Genomic DNA, 27,999 nt, shown 5'->3' on the forward strand with positions numbered 1-27,999 from the left:
ATGCTCTCGCTAGGACGTCATCAAACCCGACGACGTCATAATTCTCACGCTCGCTCCGGTCGGTGGCTATAGCTATAAACTGCAACTCTTTTCAGTTAAGTATTCAAGTTCACGCAGTTTACATGCGCCTTTGTTTTGTGCAAAAGTAATCGATTCTGAACCCGCTTCCCGAAACAGGTTTTTCAGTTCTTCTGCTCGGTTGAGAGATAACACTCAGAAGAAGAACCACCGGCATCAGCAGTTCAGAACTATGTCCGTCATTGTTAGTGTCTTGATTTTGGTCGGTAAATTTACAAGTCCGATTTAAGTGGTACGAAGTGCGTTTGAACGATCGTTTGACTAAATGTGGAAGTCTGCCTATGGAGCTGAGTGGAAATGCATTGTGTTGATCTGGATCGTGGCTGAGTTAATTACCCCTTCCGTGCAGTTGGGAATTCAGTGTAGGTGGAAAAGTGTTTTTCAAAGGGGCACAGAAAGAGTTTGCTTTGAATATTTGACGAGTATTTCGTGTTTGTGTACAAATGCGACTACCAAAAATACTGATAAGGTAGCTAGAAATGACCTTTCGGTCGAACTGTATACTGGACCAATCGTGCGTGGATCACAACACAGTGAAATAAACCGATGACCGCCGAGCTTGTGGATAGTCTAAATGCAAGTAAAACTACTTGCGGGAGAGAGGGGAGGGGGATTCCCAGCGTTAATAATGCTGAGTAGTTCGTTTGATCCAGAATTGCAGCGAGGCAAACTATTATTACATGCACGTTAATTTACCTTGGAGTGCTTCTACGCATCGATAATACTCTAACCAAAAATAAGCAAAGCGTTATATACATATCGAAAATGATAATCGTTTAGAAATTTTGTAACAATGTCAGTACAAAAAATAAGCAATGCATATAGAATATCAACCATACAGTATTGGATAAAACCTTTGCAACTGATATCAAACCTTGATAAGCATCTGTATACTATACCGTTCTTTAATCGAAAAAAGTAAGGTTCTACAGTTGGCGGCTCAGGGGTCTAGTTTCATTCTTTTTGATTACATGAGCAAGCAACTGTTTCACGGTAGCACACTAACTTAATAGTATTGACAACTGTAATTGGAGTTGGTTAAAAACAGTGCATCCGTCTTATATCGCAAGTGAGAATCCGGAATGGTTAAAAACAGTTACCAAAATTTATTTCGCCAACACAATGGTTCCCTAGATTGCCCACTTGCAAATCATATGAACTGTAATTGTAATTTGTTTATTGAGGGCTTTAACCAGATGGTCATTCGCCCAATCATATGAACTGTTCTATGCAGGGTGTTTGGTTCATGGTTAAGAAAAAAAAAATCGTTCTACACATACCATAAAATCTCAACCGTTACTAAGTTATTGAACTTTTTGTGTTAAAAACTTAGTCGTCTTAAAATAGCTCTAACTCAAAAAATATGATTTGTATTTCAAATATTTTAGATCCATTGGGTAGGTGAGAAAATTTTTCATTGAAAAATGTCCTCAAATGCTTCAGCTAATGAGGTTAAGTAACCTTTTCACAGTAATTTATTTAAAATTTAATAATTTTGATCGATTTTTCGTTCATTTCGCGAAAATCTTAATAGTTAACATAACCATTTTAATAATTCAAATTGTTAGTCTTGAAGAGTTGCCTAATTTGTTCTTTGACAAGATGCACTTATCTTGTCTTTTTTCATGTGTTTGGGTAATTGAACTTGGATATTTTTATCTCATATTCACTAATACTACCTCTTATTGAAAAGGTATGGCACTTATTGTACTTTTTCTTATTTTTAATCGAAAGACAGGAAAATTTTGCAGAGAAAAATGTATTAATACCTTTTAGTTAAGCGAATTTCGTATTCTTTTAGAAGTTAATTACTTTAAAGTTAATGTTATTATTAGCATTTTCGTTATTTTCCTAAAATAGTAAATAATAAACATCACCATTATTATCATGGAATTAATGCATCTCAGCAAGTTCTACAATTCTTTTTTTGACTCCATTCAATTATCTCTTTTAGTTTCGAAGCAAAATCATTTTTATCTCCTCGTTTCATATGCAAAAACAACGATTTCGAACCCACTACGTTTGTGTTGAGGTCATGCTGTGTTAATTATTAAATTCCAGCGAAATGAAAAGCGATAGGAATAAAGTGTCAAATAACAAGTGTCAAATAACAACTCTCAAAAAACGCTAATCTTGAGTTATTTTACTAGTAAAAAGTCATTTAATACACTTAACTAAAAGATATCTGTACATACAACGAAAAAATTTTTTCTCAGCTTTCCAATGAAGCCCTGGTAATAGCGATATAAAGCATATTTTTTTTAGATTAGAGTCTTTTAAGAACTTGCAAGTCGATTACCGGAAAAGTTTAAAAGTGAAATTACAAGGAAACGAGAAGATATAGGAATATTATGTTGAAGAACAAATTATGAATCGTTCTCAAACTCAATTTTTGGATAATATATATTGCTATAATCATAATTCATTATTTTGAGAAAATTAACAAAAACTTGATGAGGTATAATAACTTTTAACTACTTTACAACTAAAAGGAAATTAAAACTAATTAACTCAAAGATATGAGAACACTATTCAATAGAAAATTTTCTCACCTTTCCAATGGAACTAAAAGTTTTAAAATACGAGGTATATGAGTTAGAGGTATTTTATGATAAAAAAGTTTTTTTACACAAAAATTTCAATAACTCTATAATGGTTGAGATTTGATGGTATGTGTAGAACGATTTTTTTTCTCCAAATATGACAGTAAATCACTCCTCCAGAGTTTCTTAATCATGAACCAAACACCATTTTAGTCCATTTTGGAGAGTAGGGCTTTAAGTAGTAAATATGATAGTATTGAATTACTGATGAAATCTATTGTCTTTGAAGGGGTCTAAATCCCAACAGATCACATTAGACGTTCAGCGATTCGTTTTTAGGCTAGGCCGTAATCAAGGTAAAACGTGGCCATGTTGAGCCAGAGATTGTGAATTTCGAATGATTTCTAAAACAACATTTACCTTTGAACGAATTAAAAATATGTAAAAGCAAAAAAACTGTAGCCATTTGAGTAAGTAAAACTTCCCATCAGCCACCGTGATCAATTTTATTAACCCTACAAACGTTACACTTATTTTTTCTACCTTAGAACGTTGAACTGGGGTACAAACGTAGCTCACGCGTTTGATCGCAATTTTTGCAGGTAAAAATGCAAACAAAAGAAATGTAAAATATATCATTTTCCTCGTTTTTCAATTGCGAAAGTACAGAATTTGTTGAATCAATGATGATGGCTTGCACAAAACAAAGTAAAAAAATCACGATTTTGACTTTTTTCACAAAAATCGTCATTACTTTGCGAATTATCAACCGATTTGAAAAAAATCAAATGATTCTAAAAGTTGAAAGAATGGTCTAGAAATGTTATAAAATGAAATTTCGATATTTTTGAAAAAAAAATGCAAATATTTAGAAGAGTGAAAGTTTAAAAATCAAGTTTTGTAAAATACCACGAAATGGGGTAAAAATTGAAATGAAAAAAATATTTCTGACCAGTAATACATTGGTAACACGCAACGTTACCGTTACAGCAGTTACTGCGCGCAAATTATCATGCGAGCGAAGACTGCATATCAAGAAGACTGGCAACTCTGTCCAGAATCTGGAGACAGTAACAGCAACGCCACTTGCGAGTAAAGGTGGTACTTCCCATGGTGATGCACACACACATATACACTTTTACATAAAGCTTCCTACCTTCCTCCAATAGACGCGCTGTAACCTCTGTCGCTTCTCGTTTGTATGGGGGAAGGAAAGAGATATCAGTTTTCTTAACCCATTATTGCCCAACTTATTTTTCACTCGCATCACAAATTCAGTTTTCCGATCGGAAAAAATGATGTGGTCATTCCAGTAAAATTATTTTTGTACTGAAAGTAGCTGATATAATAAGGAACAACCAATGAAAATTTCAGATTGATCGATTAATTGGTTTTTGAGATATCGTGATCGCCGCGAATTAACTTTTCAACAAAATACAACTCCGAGATAATCGAGTTTTACTATCGGTGCAGCGTGTCAACGGTCTAGCGTATCAAACACTACGCACCGCCTACGAGTGGTCAATGGCTAGCGGTCTATAAATAGCTGTAACTCAAGTTGTAGTATTCCGATCTTAATGAAATTTTGAGAAAATTTTCCTCAGCGTATGTAGTTTCAGAATATCTAATTTACAAAAAATCGATTTTTTTCATCCTGACAAAAATGTGCAACCCCTTAAGGGAAAATTGAATAAAAACAAAACATAAACACCGGTTTAACCACTTTAACTTCTCTAAACGTATTCTGCAAGAGTATATGAACAATATTAACTCATTGATAATGCCTGTTCTGCATTATTGCTTGAGTAATAGGAGTTATTCTCAGCACCTACTATATATAGTAGGTTGGGCAATAATGGGTTAATATGTAGTCTTCGATGCGAGCCATTGTTTTGTAAAACTATAAAAAATAAACAATAAAACAATAAAAGTCAGCAAAAATGAGAACAATTTTTCTACTTCAAAATTAAATTAAATTAATTGAATAAGTGATTAAAAACGATTATGTAGTGGGGGGCAGAGGCTATTAAGACAGTGAGGGTAATTCGGACCCGATTTCTCAGAAAATCGTAAGACTTTCTGACTATCGTACATATTCATGAAACCGCTATTCTGAAACATTAATTTTGAAAGCTGAATTAGATTCTTTGTTCTTTGTAGAAAGGAGATAACAACACTTTGTTGCACCCACAAGATGCACTAGGCGAGCAGACAAATGGTACCTTACCACGAAAGAAGATCTCCCCGTGCAATAGAAAGTTACGTGGACGAGACCCGAAGGATACTTCATAATAATTTTTATTTCATTTATTTTGTTCACTTTTATTTTTACATATTGTAATGATTTAATAGACCCACGGCTCCGTTAAGTTACCACAATGAGGCGTGTCAAATAAACGAAATGCAAAAAAATAGAAAGGTATTGCAATTGCTCTGAAAATCGATTTTTTAACGGAGGCCCGGAGGGCCGAGTGACATATACCATTCGATTCAGTTCGTCGAGTTCGGCAAATGTCTGTGCGTGTGTATGTATGTGTGTATGTATGCATGTGTGAATGTGCGTCTGTGTGTGTATGTGACCAAAAATGTCACTCATTTTTCTCAGAGATGGCTGAACCGATTTTGACAAACTTAGTCTCAAATGGAAGGTGCAACGTTCCCATAGGCTGCTATTGAATTTCTAATGGATCCGACTTCTAGTTCCGGATTTACAGGGTGGTGAGCACGATCACGCAGAAAATGTCGATTTTAATAAATTCTGCAATGAATGTATAAAGGTGAAATTTTTTCCAAAATATAACCACAACTGCTTCGATTTGTAGTATTAGGTCACTAACAGCCACTCAAAGTCTCTTTGGTCACATTGGCCACCGTCATCGGTTCTGGAAGCCCCGGCGGAAGTATCAAAATTCAGAATTACAGTCACATCGGTTTCCCGGAGATGGCTAGACCGAATCAACTAAACTTAGTCGCAAATGAAAGGTGTTGCGCCGTAAATGGCTATTAAATTTTATCCCGAACCGACTTCCGGTTCTGGAGTTACGGGTTGTGGCGTGTGATCACATAGCAAATTGCGATTCAAACCGATAGTCCGATGAAAGCAAAAACTGATTTAATCCACCTAGCAGTGAGATGAGACATTTCTTACACATTTCACTATTGGATTAGTTTGCAGAACTTACGAGAAGTAGGCACCCAACTAGAGGTGGGATGAAAACAGTTTCTTGTCTTGCACGAATAAAATCTCGAATAAATTATACAAATCAATAAAACGATCGAAATAAAAAAGTAACGCAAAAAATGAAATACTAGGTTTTTAAATTCATAAAATGAGTAGAAAAATTAATGTAACTCAAAATTATAAAATACACGAATCAAATTAGATTAGGTTATCAAATAAAAATTAAGATTATATTTAGAAATAGTTATAAGATTAATAGCATAAATTGGCTCACACTAACAAATTGAATGAAATAAAACGAATGACTTAACATGAAATGCATAAAATTAAAGATATGAATAAAATGAATCAAATTAATCGAATTAATCAAAGAATCAAATGAATTAAATGAATCAAATGAATCAAATAAATCAAATAAATCAAATGAATCAAATGAATCAAATGAATCAAATGAATCAAATGAATCAAATGAATCAAATGAATCAAATGAATCAAATGAATCAAATGAATCAAATGAATCAAATTAATCAAATGAATCAAATGAATCAAATGAATCAAATGAATCAAATGAATCAAATGAATCAAATGAATCACATGAATCACATGAATCACATGGATCACATGAATCACATGAATCAAACGAATCAAATGAATCAAATGAATCAAATTGATTTAATTCATCCAGTGAATACAATGAATCAAATTAATGAAATGGTTCAAATGAATAAAAAGAATGCATGAACAAAATGAATAAAGTAAAAAATAAATGAAATGCATAAATAAAACAACCGAATCAGATAAACAAAATGAGCTGAAGTGATAAAATGAATAAAAAGAAGAAAATGAGCAGAATTAAATGCATTGATTAAAATGAAAAATTGAACAATGGTAAAAGGTTATAAATTAATATAAAGAAATAAATTGAATCAAATAAATTATTTGGATGAAATGATTAAAACTGAAAAAGTAGTCAGATTATTAAAATATAGAAACTGAACAAAATGAATAAACTGGAAAAAATGAATAAAATGCATACAATGAAAACAATGAATAAAATAAGTTAAATGAATGATATGAGTAAAATGCACAAAAAGAATAAACTGATCAGAGTGAATCCAAAGAATGAAACGAATAAAATAAGTGAAATGAACGCAGATGAACAAAACGAATAAAAAGATGCGGAATGAAATAATTAATTAAAATGAAATGGTCATATATTTGAAGCTAAAAACATTTTTGAATAAAGAAAATGAATAAACCGGATTGTACGAATTTGAGAACCATTGCATCAGAAAGTTTTGAAATGTTTTTGAAAATCCCATCTTCTGAGAAAAGGCTAATAAATTCCATCTTTCTTTTGGTTTTATTCTTTTTGTTTTCATGCTTCTTTACCTGACGGCGTCGTTTTAAGATTATCTGGTGTTTCTACTTTATTGTTGGACCTTAATTAATTATCAGGGACCTGGAACGTTCAATTTGCTTTGGAATTCAAAGTTTACTTTTTGGTCACATATTCCAGAAAAAAGATTTATGTACAGAATAGAATTTACTGGTCCAGTATTTTAACGCGCAATTGAATATATTAAAGTGAGACAAGGTCACATGTGCTTTCAAGCCCCTTGAACAGAGAACGACAGGGAGAATGCGATTCGTGAATGAGACAGGTGGATATTTCAAAGTTTTTATTTGCATTGAAGTAACTAGTGGGAAATGTCTAGGCTATGTCGATAGCATAAAAGCCGTGCATTCAGTTGATTGCAATGCAGTCTCTTTCCATTCATCCTTATAGCTTTCATATTGTTTCGTTCGGAATTCTCGTGCAGAAAATATGGATAAATAAGTCCTATACAGACCAATACTGTGAAAAAGAAATGGTTCAAACTACTCAGTATATCCAGATATGGACGACGATAAGTTAGAAGACACATTGTAGTTGCATCCCCCATCGAGAGTGGGTACTTTGGGAGACTTCTTTTCCTGGATCTAATTTGTGGATATTTTTGATCTTTGATCCGTTATTTTTCATGAATGTTCGTACCAATACAACGAATGTGCAGCTGATACAACTCGTGGTTCATTCGCCTGCGCAACGTTCCGTCTTCCATCTGCACGCCACCATAGATGGTACGCAACACCTTTCGTTCGAAAACTCCAAGGGCGCGTTGGTCCTCCACGAGCATAGTTCAGGTCTCGTGGCCGTAGAGGACCACCGATCTAATCAGCGTCTTGTAGATAATCAACTTCGTGCGGCGGCAAATTTTGTTCGACCGAAGCGTCCTCCGGAGTCCAAAGTAGGCACGATTTCCCGCCAAGATCCGTCTCTGAATTTCTCTGCTGTTATCATTGTCGTCGGTTACCAGTGAGCCCAAATACATGAATTCGTCGACCATCTCGATTTCGTCACCGTCAATCCGAACTCGGGTGGGAGGTTCACATTGTCGTCTCTAGAACCTCTTTCTCTCATGTATTTTGTCTTCGAAACGTTGATGGCAAGTCCAATCCTGCTGGCTTCAGTTTTCAGTCTTTGAGCATATATTTCATTCAAAATTCAATAGAAATACGAATAGTTTAAATATCGCACGTGGAATGTCTCTTTTGAAAATTTCCATCGTCAAACTTTCATATTACCCAGTTAAGCCAAATATTTTTCTGATATAGCCATGAATTTCCTTAATTATAGTGTAGATACAGGCTTTGAATACAATTGAATTAAAGTTGAGTTGATGTAGCAGCAGACAAAAAATAGTTTTGTTTTCTCAAACCTTCGCAATTACAATTAATAAATATTTCAGATTGGCAGAAGATCTTATCACACAACTTAGAAATGGATACAGAAATAGCTAGATAGATGCGATAGATGTGAGACAGAGAGAGAAAGAGAGAGAGAGAGAGAGAGAGAGAGAAAGAGAGATGGGGGAGGGGCGTGTGAGGAATGGCAAATGATGGTTAATGCAGTGACATTATTTTTATAGGTATATTATTATGACATATTGATTTCTTACATTCTTATCATAAATAATGTAAGTAGTATTTTTTGCGCCTAAATCTTGCAAAAGAACTAAATTGTCGCTAGATCGTTGGGCTTCAAACATACAGTTGCTTTCGGTGACGCCACGAGTACAATTATATGAGAAATCTTTTACCTCACTACTAGGTGAATTACTTGTTGATCTGTGTATTGATATACCATCCAACATTTACCTCATGATTGAACGCAATGCCTAATCCAAGGGATAAATACTAGAACTCACTGTTTCTTTATCAACACATTATTTTGTCTTTGAAGTGAACTTATATATTGATTTTTAAGAAATAGTTAAAATGAATTCACAAAATGTTCTCAACATCGAATTCCTTGAATCACGTAAATGTGTTTTCATACCCTGTTATTCAAAATCGGTTTAGTTTTGCCCCTAAAACACCAGTAAAGCAATACTCTGTATGAAACAATATAATTTTTAATTAGTGGAAATTGGTAAGCGAGGACTAAAAATACAAAATGTTTAATATCTCCGCCGCTCGTGCACGAATTTAGACAATCTATAGCTTGTTAGAAAGGTATTTTTACAAGCATTCTATTCATGTGCAGTGGGACAATATTGTATTGTTCGAAAGTTATTTGCAAAAAACCTGCTGTGTTTTGACAAAATCGCCCATATCTCAGAAAGTAAACAACATATCGAAAATCAAAAATAATAGTGTCGAATGGCAACGTTAGGCCTTTAATTTGAAGCTAGTTTCATTAAGATCGGTTCATTGCTGAGATAATTACATGACATTTTGTACATACATACAGACACACACATACAGACATTGTCTCAATTCGTCGAGCTGAGTCGATTGATATATGAGACTCGGCCCTCCGGGCCTCGAAAGTAGATTTCAAAGTTTAAGCGAATCCTATACATTTCGTTTATAAGAAATGTAAAAAGGTAAAAATTTCGCTAAAATGTCTCTCAAACAACTTAAATTTGCAAACAACTTAAGTTTGCAGCCAACCAAACTTTCGTTGACTACATTAGCCACCATAGAGGGTTGCGAAAGTGCCCGGGAAAAGCGACCATCTTTCAAAATTAACGAACTCACATCAGTTTCCCGGAAATGGTTGAGCCGATTTTCACAAACTTAGTCCCAAATGAAAGTTATATTATCTCCATAGATAAAAATTTCGTGCTTATATGGTTCCGTAAATATAGACTCAACCGTCCGGTCACATATGAAATTCCCATATTAGCCGGAACTAAACTTTTTATCGAAGGGGGACCCCATGAAATTTCAGAAATCGAATTGGTATTTTTGATGCCAACCATCTTTGAAATGCATGAAACGTCGAGATTTTATGTTATATCGAAAAAAACAAATTTCATAAAAATCGACTTTTTGGGACTTTGCCGATTTTGCACCTTTTTGCCTTTCTCAATATTTCAATTTTATATTGCCGTGGCTGGTTTTTCTTTTACAATATTTTAGAACTCGAATAATGATTTCTTTTCTTGTATATAGTTGTCATGTCGTGTGTAATAAAAATGTAATATATACATTTGACCTCAAAAATTCTCCTGTTGATGATTGAGAAAGGCATAATTACACCGCTAGGTGGATTAAAACAGGTTTTTATTAAGATAACTTTAACAATACTTTCAGATATTTTGAAGGAGAACAGTTTGTTTCAATATACCGAACCCATAACATCTTTCGTTAGAAAGTTATATACACTTTTCACTAAAAATTAACTATTTTAAGGGTGCAAGATATAGAAAAATATCGTACATACCTTTTTGGTGATCTATACTACAAAGCATGCTATTTTTTATCTAAAATTTCTCATAACTGTGAAACGAAAAAAGTTTAGCAGTGGGTATTTTAAAGCAGATTATGCACCCTAAAAATTGCCCAAAAGGTGCTTTATTGTAAAATTAAATCTACAAAACTACGTAATGGAATTAAATCCGTTTTTAAGGAACACTAAAGCTTATATTTGTATTTCTCGTGCAATGGAAGCTATGAAAGATAGAGCTTACGTGTCTTCTAAAATTTTTTCCAAAATGTGTTGTTTCTACTGCTAAATTTACATAGTGGACCACTGTGCAATGCTAGCCAGCGGTGAACTGAAAATGCGAGCATGTGGGTTAATCATTCAAATTGATATACGTTGGAAATTACACAGTGTTTCACTATTACCATCTACGCAACTACCCGGTCAAACCATTCGGAATTTGATTCGGAATCCTGAATGGAGTCAGTATGGATTCCAAATCAAATGCAACAACCGATTCTAAGTCGGAATCGGTTGTTGCATTTGATTTGGAATCCATAATGACTCCATTCAGAAATCCGAACCGGTTCCGGAATAAGTTTAACTGGGTATTTGCTACACGTGTTTGACAGTTCCAATCCAACTGCATTGCATTGACTACAGCGCCACCCATAAACGTTGTTCCAAACGTGTATCAGAGGTTCGCTTTATTGGGAATTTCAGTGGCGAGTTTTACGCACATTTCGAATTGAGCCTAAACGTCTGTTATCTGTGGGACAACCCTTTAATAAACCTCAATCAAAACCATTTTTTGTCAGTATATATATTGTTATTACCTCCTCATAGCAATCCTTAAATGTAATATTCGGCTTTAGCATGTATTTTTCACTTCAATAAAATTTTTGATATCTTATCTACCAAGATCTGATTATACTTGAGTACTGCTTTCAGCTCACACAGTTCTTTGCAAAGTTCATCCAACTTCTCGGAGCTTTCGTCGATTTTGTTCGTAAGAGTACAAAGGCTCGCCGTCTCGAATCCACAATCCGACTCCACGATGCGATCCAGTGGTTGTTTGCAGTTAGTTTGATTTGTAGACTCCGCAGCTTCATTGTGAAATTGATATTTATAACCTGCCGGGTTACTCGTAGCTGTGTTCGCTTGTTTCCTCAACTTAGCCGCTTCGTATGCTGCCATCATGATCGTTCTTGGGAGACGCTTTTCTTCGGGATTCAACGGTTTAACACTAAGAATCACACGGTAAGCCTGCGGGGACACTAACGCGGTGTAGTGCAGTAAACTGCGTAGCCAATTGGGTAGCCAACCATTGAACAAAGCTGATTCTATGTATGAAATCAGTTTGGTTTGTCCTACCAACTTGGAAAGGGTTGCCGTCTTCTTGAGCGCCTGAATATCATCGACCGCAATGCCAACCAAAAGGTTCATCAGGATGACCGTTACGAACAGGAGGAATAGAACGAAAGTGACCTGAGCACTCAGCTCCAGCATGAACGGGGGATCTTTTCCATCAGGATCGTTGATCAACAATTCCAAATCTAACTCTCCGACCATCATTACTAGGACGGTGATGAAACCCATGAACGGGTTTTCAAACGACGAAGATGATGGGAAGATTACACAGAAACTAATTGTGAAACCGACGAGCATGCAGGAATATGCTATGAAGAGTTTGGCAAATTCTACCTGAACTTTTGTGTACATTGCAACATAGGCTCCAAACACCGGCAGCTGTCCGATCATAACCATCAAATGCGTCCAGCCCAATAATACGGCGAATGCTCCAATGTGATTTTGCCATGTGTACGTTCGTTTGGTGTAAATATAGGAGATCACAAAAACACTGACAATGATGAACCATTCCGTTACATTTTCCATTTGGGTGATATATCGACGAACGGATGAATACCCTGTCATTCCGTACAACTTGCGGCATATTTCTACGAATGTGATGGCCACTAGAACCATCCACTGCATTTCCATCACAAAAGGATTGTTTCGCAACATATTTCCCAAAATTGATTGTTTTTGGCAAAGCTCCTGTTCCTGAATAGTTTCTTCCATATCCTTGCTGCCATTATAGCAATTGTGGGCCAATGCTGTTAGAACATACAGCGTGAGGAACAATATAAATATGAAGCAAAAGAGCAGCCTTGCAATGTAATATTTGCGAATTTTACCCCATTTGATGTATAGAAATGCGGAACACAGAGGATGCTGTAGAATTTCCTTTTGTCCTTCATCGACCAGCGTGTTCAGATAACTTATTTCTCTGGGATAACAATGCTGTAAAATGCTTCTGAAGTCTAATTCCAGTACAACCTCCTTATCTGAAGGATCTTGGGAATGAATCAGTGTCATTGCATCGTCAAATTTGTTCCCAATCATGGCCAAGGACGACGGGGTTTTCCTTGTTATAACATTCAAAGCAGTTGTTCCCTTCTTAGATTTCGTCGTGACATCCGCATCGTGGTAAATCAGTATCTCTACGCAATGTGCAAGCCCGTCCAAAGCTGCCAGATGAAGTGGTGTGAAGCCAAACACGTCTTTCCGATTCACGTCCGATCCCCAGCAAATTAGCGTTTCTATAATATCGAAAGCTGCTTCCGACTTCCCAATGGCCGTATGGAGAGGTGTCCGCTGATCGAAATCTTCGGCATTGGGATCGGCACTTCCCAGCCTCAATAGTAGCTCAACACACTCCAAACTGGATGTTCGAGCTGCCAAATGTAACGGCGTAAATCCACGATGATTCTTCAGTTTTGCGTTTGCCCCTCTAGCCAGCAGCAAACTAACACATTCGACGTTTCCTTCGTCTGCCGCAAGATGCAGTGCGGTCGATTCCTTCTCCCGTATGCCAATCCGTATGTTCGGATCCGCTGTCGGAGTGTCCAGTAAAACTTTCAAACAGTCAACGTAACCCAAATCCGCTGATAAGTGAATAGCATTCATTCCGCTTGGTTTCAGAGAATTCACATCCATTCCTTCCGAGATGAAAAGTTTCACACATTCGATTGAATTCGAACGAACGGCACAGTGCAGTAAAGATTCCTCACAATTCTGCTTCTTGGTGTAGGCATTCAATTTGGCGCCCTTTGTGATCAAGAAACGAGCAGTCTCCGCCGAATTCCCGAAAGCTGCACAATGCAGTGGAGTGAAAGCTCTCGGCTGCATGTTCACTTCAATTCCCTTGAAAACTAAGAAACTAGTACAATTGAGACATCCGCTGAATGAACTTAAATGCAACGCAGTGAATCCGTTGCTATCAAAATAAATTAGCTCTGCTCCACATTCCAACAGTCCATCTAGCAAATCCCAGCGCTTCAAAAAGGCAGCAAATAAGAAGCTAATATTTTTCTCAGCTTTAGTTGCACCTTCGAACATTTCCTTTGAATTTGCGGCAATTATGTTTCCTTGCTCGATGTTGTCCAACAGTTTCAATCGGCCAGAGGAAAGTCTCATCTGTTCCATGAGCGACGTTCGTATAGTTTCGCTCGAAACTTCAAACCCAAATTCCGCGTTCGATTCCTCATAGTTATCAAACATATTCGGTGCACTTTCCGCCGGCGGCGACGGTCCAATCTTCATATATTCAAAATCTTCGGCGAGCACAGCTTCGGGATCGTTACGCCAGTGAACCGTAACATCGGGCGTTAGAGAAAACCTATATTGAGCAAAGAATTGTAAAACTAATCAATCCGTCGCCTGAGTCCGTTTCAATGACACAATCTAACCTTGGCTTCATAGGGATGGGAACTTGTTGATTTTTGATTTTTGTTGATTTTGTACCCCAAGCACGATTGGGTTTAGCCGACCCTTCTTTGTAGCCGAAATTCTCCATACTTCCAGCGGGACCGTCTCTGGACGGCACAAAGCTCACTTATCTACTGAGCATCTTTAGCGCAGTTATTTTCAATTTATTATTCGACAATGAGAGTGAGCGCAAACACACTAGTGGTAGCAGATAATAGAGGACCTGCATCAAATTCTACAACACATTCAAGAATATCGCATAAAACACAATAAAACTGATTTCAATGATAAAAGATGATAAGAAACACGTTGAGATAATTTTCCTGATCAGTTTGTGTTGTACAGCTTTTTGTATGGACCTGTTTGAATTATCTTCCTAAACATCACTCATGTGTACATATGTGTGGATATAAAAACTTACACTAGAAAAATAGCAGTATCTAAAAATTGCCATTTTCAAGTTTAATTTGGTGTGACTAATTACAGAAGGTTGTGTGACGTGTCATTCCTTTTCGAATCATAAACCCAACAGGATAGTGGACATCAACATCATTTTGTTATTGGGTGGTGCGTTAGTTTGGTTCGTATAGCTCTGAATTAGATTCTTCATCGTCATTCAATGCATCTCTATTCACTGAAATTGGTTTACACAAGCATTCTCGTTGAAGATGTTTCCAAGAATAATCAGTTGTTGGTTAATCATGGGATCATAACCAGTCACAACTTTTTAAGTCCAGTTTAAATATCCGTTTCATCCGATCATAAGAAGTGATAGCTTCTGGACTACCAACTGATCTAACTAACTGCAGTTTTCCTACTGTAACGGTCCGCCTCAAAACTACTATTTTTTCTCAGTCGGTCCTTTTGAAAACAAGAAAATAAAGTGTGTGATCAGTGGAACAGCTGATCAGTGAAATAGTGTTTTTGAATTGCCTTTTCAAACCCCTTTTTGCCTTTCTCATATAGAAAGGTTATGCAATCACTCTGAAAAACGTCAACCTAATCCCGGCCCGGAGGGCCGAGTGTCATATCCCATTCGACTCAGTTCGTCGAGATCGGAAAAAGTCTGTATGTGTGTATATGTGTATGTGTGTATATGTGTGTGTATGTATGTGCGTATGTGTCAAATAATGTCACTCATTTTTCTCAGAGATGGCTGGATCGATTTGCCCAATTTTAGTCTCAAATGAAAGGTGCAATCGGCTGCTATTGAATTTTGGATCGATCGGAATTCTGGTTCCGGAATTACGGGTTTCAGAGTGCGGCCACACAGAAATTTCTCATATAAACTATAGGAAAAATTGAAAATAGAATTTTTATTTTTGATGCTAAATGTGTTCAAGGTGCATGAAACGTCGAGATTTGATGCAAACTCGAAAAAAAATTTGACGACGATTCACTTTTTTGGATTTTGGCACATTTTTGCCTTTCTCATATAGAAAGGTTATGCAATCACTCTGAAAAACGTCAACCTAATCCTGGCCAAATTTTTTTTTTCGGCTCGCATAAGGTTTCTGGATTTTAACAGGGGCGTAATTGATGGTTTACGGAGAGGGGCTACACCCCCCCCCCTCTACTGTTCACTCCCCTCCTTTAAAAATCTCCTTAAATCAGCCCTCAGACCACCACCCCATCCAGCCCTCATACCCCTCCCTTTCAACCCCATCATCTTTAAACCACCACTATATCACAAAGCATACCAATTTAAGCTGGGGAGTCGTTCGTTCATGGGACTTTCGTCCTCCTCACATACCCACCCCCGCATGACAAAATGAGTTAGCAAGCAGATAACATTGATCTACTGCTGATTAGGCTAATGGAGTATGATATTTTTTTGTTTCAAGTGTTTCACCGTCGACACGTAGCTCATCAAGTTCGTGGCTGGCATGCCATTGTGTATAAGTGCAAAGTGTACTAAGAATGTAATGGATATTTCCACAATTATGTTGAACATAAAAAGCCTCCATGCCATAGTTTAGAGAAATGAGAAAGGCACAATTGCACCGCTAGGTGGATTAAAACAGGTTTTTTACAAGAACAATTCAGTTTAGCGAATTATTTATTTCTTTGAGGACATTATACAAGCAAGCAACAACATTGCTCCTACGCCACACACCACCCCGCCTTCCCCTGCCTAAACATGTATCAGACATGAGAAAATAGCAAAAAATACATTTTTCAACAAACTAACCTTGCCGGTGTGTCACGAAAGTACTACTTGAGGAAGCTAGAACATTTCCCTATACATTCAACCTGAGTTTTTGATGGAATACTATCTGTAGTTCTTATTTTGTGCGAAAATATCACCCCGCTTCACTTGGAATTTCTTTTCGAAACACTCTTATTTTTCTACTTCTCATTTAACTTTTTAAAATGCACTTTAATCCCAAAACACTTGTGAAACTAATCAGTTACTAACTTCAATCTTCAAACTTTCTGCCACTGTTCAGATGACCGAAGGAAAATACCCAAAAAATCTCATTTGTACGTTTTAATTTTCACTTCAAATTTCAATTTTTCTCAATGTAAACAAGCGAATCGGTGCCTAGCAACAAGCGCACGTTCCTGGCTTCCACATATCTAAACCTTAACTAGGTTCTCCCAGAGAGCCCACATGTCAAACATTAAAAATAAACAATAACGGACTATTCATCCTCCCGAAAGTTCATTTGCTTGTCGTTCTGTAGGCTACATTATCCGGGTTGATGTCCGGTCCTCCCGTTTTAAGTAGCTCCCTGCACGTCACTTCAAACCGCGGACGTTCAAAGGCTCTCCTCGAACATTCATAGACTTCAAACCTCGGACATTCAAAGACGCTCCGGCGCCTCCTCGGCGTTCTCACACTCCGGACACAGTGGTGACGTTGCGTACCCACACCGATGAAGATATTCCTTAAGCGGCCGTGGCTCGATAGGAGCTGTTTCAGGTGAAAGGTCATCTCTCCGTGCTTTCTATTGACCCACGTCGACAGCTTTGGATGAGCCGGTAGGTCCATTTTCCTTTCTCCGTATTGTCCCATTCCTGTTGCCACGTCACCATCGAATCGATTCTCATCATCTCCCTCACGATTCTGACGTTTCGTTGATTGTAGCACTTGATATCCTCCGTCAGGGTGATGCAAATAAGGATCATCTCGGCGATAAGGCTGCCTCCGGTACGCAATCGCAACTCGTACGACCAGCAGTCGAAGCGTCCTGTTCAGCTTTTCGCGGTTCCACTTGGTTTTCAGCGCCGCACCCCAAGTAGGAGCCCCATATCGCAGTATCGATGACGAAACACTAGATAATGGACCGACATTTCGCAGTTGTAATCAGTCGTCGATTATCTCTCGCAATTGCTTCAGTGCACGCTTCGATGCAATCACATGCCCTTCGACGGTGATCTGTATCCGCTGAACCGCTTTGCAGTTGCTGTCCAACAACAAATCCGTCTTGTGGTGAACTATTTGCAGCTTGACCCGTTCGTCCAGCTCTCGATCGCATCTATTGTCTCCGTCACCGACACCTCCATGTCTTCAAGTGTCTCACTCATCACAGTTAGTGACACGTCGTCCACGAATCCCACGATTTTCACTTTCCTGAGCAGCCGCAGTGTTAAGACCCCATCGTACATCCCATTCCAAAGAGTTGGACAGAGGATGGAGCCCTGAGGAAAGCCCGCTGCGACTCGCATTGCCTTCTGCCCTTTGTTCGTCTGGTACAGCAGTGCTCTACTCTGGAAGTAGCTCTTCAGGATCTGGCTCATTCTTTTATGCCACGCTGCGGCACGCTTATGCCACGCTGCGGCATTGGTCTATATGAGACTGGATGGCCCGGTGACTTCCCTGACTTTGGCAGCAACATCAGTTTCTGTACCTTCCTCATTTCGGAGATTAACATCGTCAGCAGTAGCATTTGAACATGTCCGGGTATGCCAGGATCGCAGCTTTCAGCGCCACTGTTGATATTCCATCCAGACCAGGGGTTTTCTTTGATTTTAGTCACATCGTCGCTTCTTTGAGCTCGTCGTTAGTCACTTGCCACTCGGCTGTGTTACCTCCTTCTTCGCCGTACGGTGTCGGTGATCAGGTAGTTGAATCGTGATTCGGGAAGAGACCCTCAACGATTATCTTTAGCTTACCCGGGCATATTTCAGCTGGTGTCGACGGACCCTCGTCTTCGTCATGACGACGCAGTACGCGTCCCCCACGGATTGACGTTTATTTCTCTTACACAGCTACTTATGAAAATTGGCTTGCTAAGCTTGATCTCCCGTTTTAAAGAGTCCCTACCTTCTCGAAACGTCGCTTGCGCTACTCTCTTACTCTCCGATCTTGCGCTCTGAGCCGCCTTCTGGATCTAAGAATATCAGTGTGTAGCGTACTGAGCTACTCATTTAAACAGTAAGCTGCACGTCCTCTACTGCATGGCCCTAGTTTTCGTGACATTGTAACGTCACAAGCCGTCCTTCTTGTTAGAACAGCCGCATCAACGTACTTGATTCCGTTGTTCGCCGAAGTAACTCAACAAAGAGGCTTTCGTCTTCCACTTTAGCTTACTGCCCGTCCTTCTCCGTACTGCAGCAGGGTTCCATTGGCCGATGCGGTAGCGAATCGCCTGGTGGTCACTATGGGGATACTTCTCGCACACTCTCCAGTTCATGTTCGCCGTCAGTCAAGGAGTACAGAATGTGGCGAAATCTCTCTCGGTACCGATATCCGTTTCGTGAACCAATAAGCCGACAGGAAGGTGACGCGGTCTGCTGCCAATTTTCACTACAAGGAAATATGATCACAAGATAACTTTTGCAAATGAAACTTTCAGAATTCCATTTAAAATATTCGGTATATTTTTGTTTAACATATTCAATTTTTTCAAATTTCTCCAAAATAATTCGGGGGGGAGGGGTTTGTCCCCAAACCTCCCCCCCCGCTACTACGCCACTGCCGGGATTCGTCCCTTGCAGTTCTTTGATTCTGAGCTACTGTGTGCGGGTCAAGTCAAATACATTCCACACTGAATTGGTCTGCTCACATTGAGTTCAGAGTCAAGAAAGCGGGCATGGCCTTCGGGCAGTGCAGACGCACTTTTGGAAAGACCTGGGTCTCAAACCTAAATACATCTATTGGATTTACACGACAATTGTACGTCCAATACTGTCATATGGATGCCTTGTGTGGTGGCAGAGAGGAGAAGTGACGACAGTCAAGTCAAAGCTAAACCATCTGCAAAGAATGGCGCTTAAGGCGGTGACTGGTGCTTTAACCACACCTCCGACTGCTGCTCTTGGGGCACTTCTAAATATCAAACCATTACATATACACCTCAAACAAGAAGCACTATCGTGTCCATACAAACTGCAGGTTACCGAGCTTTGGAACAGTAACCATGTTGATCTTGCTACCAGTCATACGCCATTGTGGTCACAAATGTTTACATGGAGTGAAGATATTCTTGCTTCCAGCGATATGACACTCACATGTAGTTTTCCTTACAGGACATTCCATGTGAAGATTCCCTCTGGTAGTTGTCTGGCTATATGCATGGAAAGACAACAACAAACGGTTCTCTGATGGAGGGACGTGCTGGTGTTTACTGTCGTGAAATGAGATTGGAACAATCTCACTCACTAGGTAGATGTACTGTACTGTATTCCAAGCAGAAATCTTTGCGATTATGTGCGGGGTACAATGTTGAAGGGCTTTCAACTAAGTTTGTCCGGCAGAGTTATAAACTTCTGCTCCGATAGACAGGCTGCAATCAAGGCAGCTCAAATAAATCACGATCCAAGTGATCGCGTGCCGAACCCGAATCGAGCAACTAAGCATTGTCAACACTATCTACCTTGTCTGGGTGTCCGGATATTCCGGTATTACTGGAATTGAATGGGCTGACGAATTGGCCAGGACAGGTTCAGCGATTGACTTCGTTGGTCCTGACCCCGTCCTGCCAATTTCGACAAGTTGGATAAGGGAAAAAAATACGGTCCTGGGCTTCGTTAGAGCACCGCAATTATTAGAGAAATCTACAAACGTGTCGCCAAACAAAGGCGTTCCTAGAACAACCATGCCCAGTGATTGCGAAAAATCTTCTACATTTTTTGAAGCTCCTCTGCAGCCTGCTAACCAGGGCGTTAACCGGCCACTGCAAACTCAATTATCACATGGCAACTATTCAGCGCGCTGAGTCTTTTTCATGTGATCTTTGTGAATCCGTCTACGGAACCTCATATCATCTGATATGCAATTGTCCAGCAGTAGCGCATTTGCAATTCCGAGTTTTCGGCCGTGTAAGGACATAGACGGCACCACTTTTGAACGACTGAAACTCAGAGACATACTAAAATTTCTTATCCAATGTGGTAAAAAGCTTTAGGCTTACTCGCTTTCCAACATAGAAGTTTCCTTTATGGAAGTACGGATCTTGAACCAAAGCTACGGAAGCCTCTCCTTCCCGCACAAGGCGGGATAGATTCATAGTTGCTGTACCTTTAAGATGAAGGTTAATTTGTGCCACTCTAACCATACTCGATCATAGCACTACACATTTCATCATCAGCACTTACTGTATTGCAACTAGAAGATACCAAACACGTTTATTTTTTAAGTCTAAGTGTATATATAAATCAAACGACTTGGTTTTGAATTATCCGATGTTTCGGCCGATTTTGTGAACTTTTTCAAGGAAAATCTATCTGTCGCTTTTATTAGGGACAGATAGACACATATATTTTTCTTGAAAAAGGCCACCAAAAACGGCCGAAAGGTTTGATGATAATATTATAGGTATTGTAATAATTCGTTTCATTATCAACTAGTTATTCGTAGAATATGTATGTGTTATTATTTTTGGTATTTTACCTCTTATGTAGAGCTTATTAACACGATGATGTGGTATTCAGTTGTTGGTACGGAATACCTGAGTTTAACATTTAGCAGTTATTTTCTGCTGCTCGAGTAGGCTAGTTTTGTCCGGAGAAAGATAATAGACTGTTATCATCCTCTTAGTGGACCACAGCCACACCTTCTTGCGGCAATCTGACTTGCTATAAGCTAGATCTCCCGGCCCTAGGTTTTCGAAACCCAGCCTTTCGCTCCTTACTATCTGGCTCCGAAACTGCTCACTGATCCCGCCTTCTAGCGCTGAGACCAGCGGGCGCCTAGCGTCTCATTCCACCAGTAAGCCGTCTATTGCGTGGCTCCATATTTCGCGGCATTGTTGCGTCTCAAATCGTCAAAATTCGTTTTAGATCAGTCGCATCCACGTTCTCGGTCCCGCTGTTCGAAAAATTTTATTGTTCTGAATTTTGCCCGTAAAGAATCTATTTTTATTTTGTTCCCAACAACTTCCGGGGACTTTGAGAATTCAAAAATGAGTGATTTTTTGCAATGCCCTATTCCGAACCTTTGTAAGCTCCTACTAAATGTCGAAAGCCCAAACACTTGATGCATTTCTCCGCTTGTTTATTGGAGGGGGTGGGGCTCTCAATGGGCATCTCGACCATGCGATCGTAACTTTGCCTGTCTCCAGTCTTTTGTTAGCAGCGGTTACCAATAGACGAATCATCGCTATCTGAGCTTCTCCGTACCCCTTTAGCCGGATCGTCAAGTGCACCTCGTCCAGGTTGCAATGTTGCTTCAGTGCACCTCTCAGCTCGTTTACTGTCGCGATCTCACCCAAGTCCGTGCACACGATCACTGTCTCCGGGCTTCATGCTTTAAATTCTGCTTCTTAACCCAGTGATTTGATCATAATCACTTGCTTTGTCGAGCTGTTAACCATGGGATCCTCCTTCAACTCGAAGAACCTTTCTGGGTACGCCTGGCTCACACCACGTTTTCACCTAAATTCTTCAGCTCCAGATCCTCTCTGATCTTCTTGAGGAGCTCAACATACGTCGCTTTGACTAGCATGACTTCTCCCTTTGGTGCCCTCTAGCGACCCGGTTTTTCTTTCCTGGTCTTCCAAGAAACCTCCAGGAGGTAAGAAAACGGTAGCCTTTGCTGACACCAATGCACGCTCAGCCAGCTCAATGTTACCATTTCGTAATCCTCCACGGCAGACGCTTGCGCCATTCGGACTTCTTTGGTAGCCATCTCCCTAATGTCCTTATGGACATTGTTTCTCACGTCCACAAACTTATGGAGCTCCTCCCCCAAGCACTTCGCTTCCCCTACTTTCGGTTTCTGTGGAGTTTTGCTCACCACTTCATGCTCTGGCTGTTGTTGTTGCTACGGCTGCGGCGTCTGTTGTTGCTGCTGCTTCTCCTCCTCCTGTTCCTGCTGAATAACTTCAGCTGCTGGTGTTAATAGTGACCTCACCAAACCACCTCGGACGAACATATTCGCCGCCCCTACTCAGTATGTGCGAGTTTCTTGTTTGTTCTCCATTTTATTGGGTTCCAAGTCCGGGCCGCTATCTCCACTAGTTGTACGTAGTCGCCTCTTGTGATCCCATGGTTATCTATACAAGCGGGGAGGTCATGCTAGGGTCGACACCAGAGTTAAAAATATTCAAATTCATTGAATGAAAATTGATCATATTCAACCACATTCATTTTCAATATTCAGTTACGCAGCTGAAAACGTCAAACGAACACACCGCCCATTCATCCATGCAGATTTTCATTCGTCTCCGATTATTACACGAAGCGACCGTGCAGCAACGAATCAAACGCATCAAAGTAGGCCTGACACAATGTAAGCGATGATGATTGTTGTTTCATATGGTTTGCCGGCATTTGAAAACATTTTCCTTGATAATTAATGAAATGAATATGTTGTACGATATTTAACTGAATGAATAACATGGATATTTGAAGGAATATTTTTTCTATTCACCGCGAGTCGCATCAGGTTCATTTTCAGCCGTCAAAATAGAGCTTCGATTATTTGTAACTCTAATCGACACTATTCTTCATGGGAGTAGTGTTCGGATCGGCGTAAAATGGGGAATGGTCCATCCGAACTTAGTGACGAGCTTTGAACGTACCAAGATTTTAGCGGGACGAAGATAGCCGTACTGTTAACCCACTAGCCATTTCAGGGCGGTGTACCTTACTCAGGGAGTAGCACAGTACGCCTTTCAGCCCAAAGTCGCCGTCCAATTCGTGATCCAGGAGCTGTCCCTTTACGTTCACCGTGACCAGTATACCGTAATCACGATGTTCCTGGTGTCGAACCTAATATTCCGGTTGGCAGTCCTGTTGGGCTATGGTGCTTTTATTGCCAAGATCTTTGGTCTTTGATTGGATCATAGCAGAAGCACGTACATATTCGCTTCGTCGGAGTTGTTTTCGGAATTATGTCTTTTTTAGAGGTTTAGTAGAACCCAATTCTCCCCAAACCATATCCTAGCATAACTGTCCAACTTGCAGTAGGTCCGGAGGGTGGGTAGCGGGTCGTTAAGCCTCTGAACTTCTGCTGCCTCTGTGTGTTTTTGGAGAGCAGAAAAAATATTAAAAACAGCCAGAGCAGAAAAAAATGTACACAAACCAACAACTCAGAGAATGGGTTTGGGCAGCCACTCGACCGCTAAAACAACTACTCTTGCACGGAACCTGATTCCTCCCGGCAGTAACTTACGGCATTACTTCGGGAAAAGGTGTTTTATGCATACAGCACGCATTCCAATCCAGTCACTTAGTAGTTAGTTCTTTCAGCAGGGTTACAGAAAACCTCCTCCACACAACGTAGCAAAATTTATATGGCAGTAAGAAAGCTTTTGGCTTTGGGTCGAGAATTAGTGCTCTGCTCCTACGAGGACAATCTGGGCGGCAAACTTCAGACTATCTAATTTACTGGGCTCTTTGGCTCCCTTGTGCCATTAAGTACCAATTCCTCATTAAGTTCCCGACTTGCTCGCGAACTACTCGGTCTTTTGTCTTATTCCACATATTGCATGTTTCTTACCATAGTTCTCTCTCAACAGCATTCTTCCGAGATCGTCGAAAAGTATGCAACTACTATGAATGGAAGTGCAACAGCGGTCAATGCATCGAGTCACATCAACTGTGCGACGGAGTGGTGGACTGTAAGGACAAATCAGACGAAACTTCCAAAACGTGCGCCTTTATTCGTTGTCCAAGTTATGCGTTCCGTTGCCAGTACGGTGGTTGTGTAGACGGAAACGCCATGTGTAACGGAATCAAAGAGTGTGCCGACAATTCGGATGAACACCTGCACTGTCCTGGGTACAGTGAGACCTTACTATCGTCCGGTAATTGCTCGTAAGTATGCAATGCATCGTGCAATTGAACTAAATTTAACGACGAATAAACATTTTAGAAATACAGAATTTCAATGCCAATCCGGGAAATGCATTCCCAGCGAAGAGGTTTGTGATGGTCTGCCGAACTGTGATGATGAATCTGATGAACAGCAGAAGATCTGCGGATTGACATTCTGTCCCTCGTTTGCTTTCCGGTGCAGCTACGGAGCTTGTATAGGAGGTTATTCCAAGTGCGACGGTGTGATAGACTGCCGAGATGGTTCGGATGAAGATGAGCTACTTTGTGGCAGACCTGCCCCCACTACCACTCCCAAGATACTTAGTACGACAACAACAACGACGAGTACGACTCAGTCACCGTTGGTGACAGGACCGCCGGGATCCTGTCTAGTACCAGCACAACCAAACAATGGTCATATTGTTTTGGATGAGACTGCCACAGATGTTCCGATTAGTAGTGGCGAGTTTATTGAAAATTACAATTCAGTTCACGTGCTCTGTAATGACAAATATACTATCAAAGGTGCAGCAACCATAACGTGTTTGGATGGAGAATGGCTGGATCAGTTTCCGATATGTGAACGTGAGTATTCTCGTGACTTGTCGGTTTAGATTCTGACAAATTTATGCTTTTTGCTTCCAGGATACTGTTCGGAAATTCCAATCAACGGTATTACCGTTCAACCATCATGCGAATATCAGCGAAAACAAATTACCTGCAAGCGTTCACTTCCTCCGACGACGAGGGTACGCATAGACTGTAAAGTAGGCTACCAGAAGCCGGAAGGTCCTATCAACGAGACCCTGACCTGTATCGATGGTACGTGGGACAGTTTAGTGTTTCGTTGTGAACCTATTTGTGGGACGCCAACGCCGGACGCCGAAGCCTACATAATCGGAGGAAAAAACGCATCCATTACCGAAGTTCCTTGGCACACCGGAATCTATCGGAATTTGGAAAATGACACCATCGACGATTTGAAATCGGACGATTGGCTGTACATTTGCGGTGGAACGATTCTTACCGAACGATTGGTAGTATCAGCAGCCCACTGTTTCTGGGATGTTACGTCATTCCATGACCTTAGATCATTCCTAATAACAGCTGGGAAATACCGACGAGAGCTCAACGCAATCGAAAGCCTTCCCGCTCAAGTTATTCGCATCAGGGAGCTCATTACCCAACCCCAGTATCAGGACTTCTCCGGATACTACAACCTGGACATTGCCATCATCGTGCTCAGCGACTTCATAGTGTTCAAATCTTACGTTCGACCCATCTGTTTGGAGAGAAACCTAAGAACTGAAAGCGAAAAGCGCATCAAATCCAACAGCATCGGACGAGTTGCTGGATGGGGACTGACGACCTCGGGTGGAGCGTTGAGCCCGGTGCTGAAAGTTGTCGATATTCCAACTGTGGATTACTATACCTGCCGGGACTTTTCGCCCGTTTCCTATCGGCCGTTCCTGACAGGGGACAAGTTTTGTGCTGGAGATCCTAAAACGGGTATGTCGAGGATAAGATATAATTATAGTAGAACATCTTATATCCAAATCACTGACAATTTTAATCAGAACCGCTTCGACTATCAATGGACCTGAAAAGAGCATATTTGACTTGATCAATTCTCGCAATTGAAAAAATATTTAGGCTAAGCTTCTGAAAATTGCCGACATTTCTAGTCACACTGGATTTAAAAAAAACCTGTAATATCTACAATGCGACGAACCCGCTGGAATAATCCTTGGATTTTTTAAAATCGATGGTATCAATCAGGCGTTTAAGTGAATTCAATTTACCATCGAATTATTTATGGTCATTTCCTAACAAACTAATGCACAATTCAATCCACTCTCCTTTCACTCAAATACAAACCACTAAAGCAATCTTTCTTCACTCACGCTTAACTTTTGAACTATGTTTTACGGAGCGTTTAATCTGATTTAATTTAAATGTAGATGAAGACATCGGTTCTAATCATAGTAATAATAACAGTTACAATTTCTTCTTGGGTTTCAAAAGAAGTTCTTGTGCATTGCTGTGTTAGTCTCTTTGCCACCATAAACCAGTCATTACTTTATTAAAATGCTGATATTTTTTTTTGGAATAACTCATATAATCTTGCGTTCTTCGTCAAAATTGTCTGGCATAAAATTATCCATAGACCAAGGGAAACTCAAACTTGACAGTACCTGGACATTTGCAACGCCGGGGCCTCTTTTCATACTTGAAAACGTTTTCATTACATTAATTTAGATCCGCATAAAAATGTGTAAATATTAACCGATTCAGCCAGTCACAGTGAGGCTCAGAATTCTCAAACATTTTCCAACTTGATATACTATTTCTACCTAGCCCCTAGATTCTCAGTGAACTTATTCACCAAACATTTTTCTATCTACCATCAGGTACCAGCGTCTGCCAAGGGGACAGTGGCGGAGGATTCGCACTCGGTAAAGAAATCTCCGCTGAAACCGTGTTCTTCCTATACGGCGTTGTCAGCTCGGCACCCCGCTCCGCTAGTGGAAGCTGTGATAACAACAAGTACGTGGCCTTCACCGAGGTGCAGAACTACATTCCTATGATCCTGGATGCCGAGAGTCGATTTCCGGTGATATAATCTAGCCGACCACTTGAACCCTTTTAAAAGAAAATTATGGGGCTGTGATCGGAAGAAATGATAAAACAAATAAACTAGTTTTAATTTCACTATAATTTGTAGCTCGCTTCCTTCGGAACGTGTCCATAATTATTATTTCCATTGATTTGTGTTTGGTTCCATGCCGGTTCTATTGGAATATTTCACTACTCATCAATCACATAAAAGCTTGCGTCACGATATTAAATATTCCTCTCGATTTCGAGCGCTGGATAGCTCAACACAAAGCCTCCTTCTAAGTTTCACTTAAATACTGCAATTCTAAGTTACACAAGAAAATTTATTCTTACGATAATGGAATGTAAACATTGAATATCAAAACGGTGCAGCTTACTTCGCAATTCTTATTTTTTGTTATTCGATATTAATCTGGAAGTTTGAAAACAATCAAAGGCAGTCAAGCATTGTAATTTTCTTCTTCAAAAGAAATCTTTTAAAGATTTTTAAGTGTATCTCATCGAAAAAGAAACAAACCGTCATTCCTTAAAACTTTAAACTTACAAACTAGAGAAACGTTACACAAAAAAGCGATAGAATGCAACAATGCCTGGTGATGTTGGTTAGATGGTTGATTTGGTCGGCCTATTGTAACCCCTTGGTTACGGATTCGCGTGTAAATATGATTCCGGATTTGAGAATGGAGGTTGGTTATTGGTTAGTCGTTTGAGTCTTCACCTGCGGTGTTATTGATTGGCGAAGCTTGTTGTTAGAGACTGTTAGTATCCGGAAAGATCAGCAAAAGTTAGATCCAATTCGGCAGCGATGGCTTTGTACTTCGATTTCTCCCGATTGACATCGTCTG

At 39.7% G+C, this 27,999-nt stretch overlaps 3 protein-coding genes across 8 annotated transcripts in view; 1 reads left to right on the plus strand and 2 right to left on the minus strand.

The window, feature by feature from the left end:
• Positions 1 to 109: 109 nt before the first annotated feature.
• Positions 110 to 27,253, plus strand: LOC131684036 (modular serine protease-like). Of its 4 annotated transcripts, none has more exons than XM_058966543.1 (5): positions 110 to 440; positions 24,238 to 24,535; positions 24,594 to 25,120; positions 25,181 to 26,044; positions 26,947 to 27,253. In XM_058966543.1, the coding sequence occupies exons 1-5, from the start codon at positions 344 to 346 to the stop codon at positions 27,156 to 27,158; spliced, it is 1,998 nt and encodes a 665-aa protein (XP_058822526.1). In that variant the 5' UTR covers positions 110 to 343; the 3' UTR covers positions 27,159 to 27,253. The 4 variants fall into 4 exon arrangements, with proteins under 4 accessions (XP_058822526.1, XP_058822528.1, XP_058822529.1 ...); XM_058966545.1 differs by lacking the exon at positions 110 to 440 and adding an exon at positions 14,683 to 14,909; XM_058966546.1 differs by lacking the exon at positions 110 to 440 and adding an exon at positions 14,683 to 14,896.
• Positions 11,109 to 14,475, minus strand: LOC131684032 (transient receptor potential channel pyrexia-like). Its single transcript, XM_058966505.1, has 2 exons — positions 14,311 to 14,475; positions 11,109 to 14,240 (listed from the first exon to the last, which is right to left on the minus strand). Exons 1-2 carry the CDS (start codon positions 14,415 to 14,417, stop codon positions 11,444 to 11,446), a joined length of 2,904 nt encoding a protein of 967 aa, XP_058822488.1. The 5' UTR covers positions 14,418 to 14,475; the 3' UTR covers positions 11,109 to 11,443.
• Positions 27,234 to 27,999, minus strand: part of LOC131684033 (tropomyosin-2) — a 155,935-nt gene continuing 155,169 nt past the window's right edge. For all 3 annotated transcript variants that reach the window (XM_058966538.1, XM_058966522.1, XM_058966518.1), the window contains one exon: positions 27,234 to 27,996. In XM_058966538.1, the coding sequence (XP_058822521.1) occupies positions 27,914 to 27,996 (83 nt within the window). In that variant the 3' untranslated portion in view covers positions 27,234 to 27,913. The remainder of the gene's footprint in view (positions 27,997 to 27,999) is intronic.

This window comes from Topomyia yanbarensis, chromosome 2 (genome assembly GCF_030247195.1).
Source record: "Topomyia yanbarensis strain Yona2022 chromosome 2, ASM3024719v1, whole genome shotgun sequence".
In the NCBI taxonomy this organism is placed as follows: domain Eukaryota; kingdom Metazoa; phylum Arthropoda; class Insecta; order Diptera; family Culicidae; genus Topomyia; species Topomyia yanbarensis.

What these genes read in the sequence shown, in the direction of transcription:
- LOC131684036 (XM_058966543.1), top strand. Translation starts at nt 344, where the DNA reads ATGTGGAAGTCTGCCTATGGAGCTGAGTGGAAATGCATTGTGTTGATC. An exon ending in CGTGCAGTTGGGAATTCAGT is followed by an intron (nt 441 to 24,237) that starts GTAGGTGGAAAA and finishes CTCTCTCAACAG; the next exon opens with CATTCTTCCGAGATCGTCGA. An exon ending in TCAGTTTCCGATATGTGAAC is followed by an intron (nt 25,121 to 25,180) that starts GTGAGTATTCTC and finishes TTTTGCTTCCAG; the next exon opens with GATACTGTTCGGAAATTCCA.
- LOC131684032 (XM_058966505.1), bottom strand. Translation starts at nt 14,417, where the DNA reads ATGGAGAATTTCGGCTACAAAGAAGGGTCGGCTAAACCCAATCGTGCT. An exon ending in CCCATCCCTATGAAGCCAAG is followed by an intron (nt 14,241 to 14,310) that starts GTTAGATTGTGT and finishes TGCTCAATATAG; the next exon opens with GTTTTCTCTAACGCCCGATG.